The sequence below is a fragment of the Hyposmocoma kahamanoa genome, unplaced genomic scaffold (assembly GCF_003589595.1).
Source record: "Hyposmocoma kahamanoa isolate Upper Pololo Valley unplaced genomic scaffold, ASM358959v1 172, whole genome shotgun sequence".
NCBI lineage: Eukaryota > Metazoa > Arthropoda > Insecta > Lepidoptera > Cosmopterigidae > Hyposmocoma > Hyposmocoma kahamanoa.
This window is the reverse complement of record NW_020653622.1, coordinates 579,901-584,106: the sequence shown is the minus strand read 5'-3', so window position 1 is coordinate 584,106 and position 4,206 is coordinate 579,901. Positions and strand designations below refer to the sequence as shown.

Below are 4,206 nucleotides of genomic sequence, written 5' to 3'. Positions count from 1 at the left end.
ATTCAAACGCAAGCTTTAATGGGGTTCTTCCAAAAATAAATACCTTGCTGCTGCCTTAACCTTGGCGTTTTGACTGCATCCATTGAAACTGACACTGATCCAGGCCTAGTGGCCGCCATTAAGTAAAAAATAATAACGTTGTACCCGCTATGCTGGGTACCTGGAGTCTGTTTCTTTTTCAATTCTGCCCTCCTTGTCATAACTAACGCTACTGCATTTTGGCACCTACTTCTTCTTTTCAATGCTACGGCTCCATCGAATTAAACGATGTGTTCGTCAGTGTCAAGTAAAAATTACTATTACTATTGATTGTCTTGACTATTTGTAAAAATATGACGTCTACTTTATAATGTTAGAACCCCATCGATTCCATATCGGTAAACCCGCCAACACCAAGTCGAGGAACGCACGCATTTTTAACTCAAAGATTGAACGGTAAATTCCTTAAAAAATCACTGAGGAGATAATCTACAAACAACAGCGTACATTCACAGACTACTACAAAAACAAATTTTTATTTTTAATAAACTTACACAGGACATAGACTAAGGAAGAGTGGGCTAACGTTGAGAGGTATTAATATTGACGGAACGGGGGATTTTAGAAGGGAGGATATCATAAAGAGGAATGACGATATGATTATTCAAAAAAAGGTGCTCGAGGGTACTCTCTGCCAGAACGCACTCGCACATGGCGTGTTGTCGAACACGAATCTTGGCCAAGAACACATGAGTACATATGTGAATTAAGCGAACGGCGAATAATTGCAGAGATGATATTTTTCGGAATCGATTTCCTAGTGAAGAACCAAGGTTTAGTGGGAAGACCAGGTTGGATTTTACCATAATGTTTACCTACAGGTTGGCACCTAAGTTTGCTGATTAGCCATAGCGCCATCTATGAGAAATCTATGAAAGTATTTCGTCACCCAGTTGGATAACTTTACAGCTACCAGCCCTGGCTAGAGATGTCGCTATTAACTGTATTTAATATACTTACTCGTTGCCTTACCTCATTTAAATAAGATATTTAAAAACCGCTTATAGAGGGTTGTAGATCTCATTTTGTTAATTTCAGATGTTACACGAAGCGTTGCTTCCACATAATTTATATGGCGAACGGCTATGGAATGCAATTACATGCCTGCAGACTTGTTCCCTGAATAGTAACACCTGAGCCTTTTGAAGACGAGAGTGAATAGGCATTTTTTTAGGTGTGCGTGCTCCATCGACGACTTCATAGTTACTTTCCATCAGGTGAGTTGTAAGTCAAATGCGCACTTATTTTCGACGTTTATGTTATTACGCGATTACTATGGCATTTGTGACCGATTTTAATGATTCTTTTTTTTTTTTGTTGAAAGAGGGTAGCTCAATATTGGTCCCATTTAAATTTGAAGAAAATAAGGGTGGCAAACTAAGGAATGAATCCACTGAAACCAAGGATTTGATTCAAACTTGGCAAACAGATGTAATTCCAATAAAAATGCCGTAACGTAAGCAAACTTTTAAAGTAGGTTTTTTTTAAATAAAAAGTTATTAATAAGAAAATTATTTCATGAAAAAAATTATAACTCAATTTCGCTAAGGCGTCGATCACGTTAGTTATGATAAGGAGGGCAGAATTGTCAACTGTTTACAATTTCATCTGCGTTTCAGAGAATGTGGTTGAGCTTCTAGGTCACGGAATACTGAATAGCAAGCTCTTCTAGTACGGAAGATTATGACCGACACAGTCGGAAGGGCAGAATTGTCAACTGTTTACAATTTTATCTGCGCCTTAGAGGACGTGGTTGATATTCTGGGACCCGAAATAGTGAATAGCAAGCTCTTTTAGTAAGGAAGATTATGAAAACTGACACAGACGGGAGGGCAGAATTGCCAACAGTTTACAATTTTATCTGCGTCTTAGAACACATGGTTGATATTCTGGGTCCTGGAATACTGAATAGCAAGTTTTTTTGGTAAGGAAGATTATGAAAACCGACACAGACGGGAGGGCAGAATTGTCAACAGTTTACAATTTTATCTGCGTCTTAGAGGACGTGGTTGATACTCAGGGTCCCGGAATACTGAATAACAAGCTCGTTTAATAAGGAAAATTATGAAAACCGACACAAACGCGTCAGGCCTCGTTAAGCGTTGCAAGATGCTTAGCATAATGTTTTCGCAAATATTGGGCCGATGAGAATTGTCTCAGGCAGATTGCGCACTCTCTTTTATGCTCACCTTTATGCCACTGCTCATGCTTATGCAGTTGGTGTTTCATCGAGAAATATTTCGGGCACTCACTGCACTTATGCTTCTTCTTTCTCTCTCTATGAACCAACCTCATATGCTTCAGATAATAAGGACGCCAATCGAATTTTCTGTTGCACACCTCGCAAGAAATCGTCTTTACTTTCTCTTTATGGGCTTCCAAGCAGTGGAAATGTCTCGGATATTCACCATTGAACACTTCTGGGCAGTAAACGCATTTGAACTTCATGTTTTTCTTATGGACGTAGTTCATATGCTTTCGCCGGTATCTGTCCAGGGTGAAGACCTTGTCGCAGAACTCACACTTGAACCTCGCACTCATGTGCGTTTCGGAATGTTTTTTGAGTCTGGTCTCAGATATATAAGTCTCACCGCATTGTCCGCACACGTAGTTATTGTAGTGTGCATTCATGTGGCTGTCTAACATATGATATGTCGGAAATTTGGCATTGCAAAGGCAACACAGTAAATCAGCAGTCAGACAATACGGTATGACCTTAGAATACGCCTCATCTAAGTCCACGTCGTGTTTTGTCTTCAAGTGACTGAACATTCCGTTCCAGTGGTCTATTTCTGTGAAGCAAAATGTGCAGTGCAGATTTGCGATGTCCATTTTCAGGACCTCGTTTTTCCATGCCGGTCGCATGATGCTTTCGATTCCGCGTATTCTTTCCGCTGCATGTTCAGTTTTGCAGTGTAATCTCAAATCGTCCGCGTCTTCGAACACGGGGCCCTCTGTGGAGCAGTACGCGCAATAATATCTTCCCGATTTCGACTTATAAGGTGTTGCATTCGTATAGGTTAGGATGGTTTGAATTTCTTTGATTAAATTGTAGTTGTAGCAGACTGGTGTTTTCGTTAGGTCTTCTCCTGGAAATAATAAATTATATGTTATTACCAGTATGAACGTTATTATGGACATACCCATTTTTTTTTAACTGTCTCGTATACTTTTTTAATTGGCTAAAGTATTTAAATAAGTAAATACCTGTAAAAACACAAGTACAATATTATAGACAATAATTTGTAGCCAATATCTAACAAGGAATAATAATTTGTCGCCAATGTACCTACTCAAATTTCAATAAATAATAATAATAACGCACACACTCAACATAGCCCCGCACTAGGGAAACCCTGTGTCGCGGGTGCCATGGACACACACATAGACAACCACAAATTACACCCAAACTAGTTAGTAACTAAGTTAGTATAAATAATACGCATATTCGTAATACGTTTAGTAGCAGTAGAACTCCTTGTGAAATTCAGGCCATAAATACACACTTTATAGACTAACATACGTAATAATATAATAAACCATTAATGACTAATTATTATTTACACACATATTGTCTGCAACGTATGATGCAACATGGGTGTCCGATAGCTGGTCTCGGAAACGTCGGTACCCGACCACCCTTGGGCCAAAATTCGTCCTTCATGAAAGTCGATAGATCTGAGTTGGTACTCTCACCACAAATGGCTTAAAATTCACATTGTGGCGGGACACCAACTGCTCGACCCTCAGCATTGGCTACTTGATGTTCGAGCTTGGCACTTCACCCATTTCTTTCAGGTCCACGACTTGTTCGCCCCGTCACTTGGAAATATTCTTAAAAATTCAATTTCAATTGCAAGCGGGCAATACTTTTGCGCAATAAACTGTTGAACATATATTTTGTAGGAAAAGCACACTACGCCATTAACCGGTATATATAAAATAAATCAAAGAAAAGTACGTTTTACGAAGTACCTTTATTAAATAAAAAACTTAAATACGCCCGTAAAATTAACAGTAACAATGTACAGATATTGAAATACACTTTTATAGTATTATAAAAACAAGTATCTATATAACTTCATACAAATGTACCAACGCGTCTTGTATGTGTGCACGTCCGCCGGAGGCCGTGTACGGAGTAGTACGGACGCACCCATACCCATA

The 4,206-nt window shown here is 39.1% G+C and overlaps 1 protein-coding gene across 2 annotated transcripts in view; it reads right to left on the bottom strand.

Moving 5' to 3' along the window:
* Window positions 1–201: 201 nt before the first annotated feature.
* Window positions 202–4,206, bottom strand: part of LOC113225735 (zinc finger protein Xfin-like) — a 19,862-nt gene continuing 15,857 nt past the window's right edge. The window contains exons 6-7 of one of the 2 annotated variants that reach the window (XM_026458137.1): window positions 3,086–3,128; window positions 202–311 (exon numbers count right to left, since the gene is read on the bottom strand). In XM_026458137.1, coding sequence (XP_026313922.1) covers window positions 245–311; window positions 3,086–3,128 — 110 coding nt within the window. In that variant the 3' untranslated portion in view covers window positions 202–244. Of the gene's footprint in view, window positions 312–1,353; window positions 3,129–4,206 lie in introns of those variants that run through there. The other variant, XM_026458136.1, reaches the window with a different exon arrangement.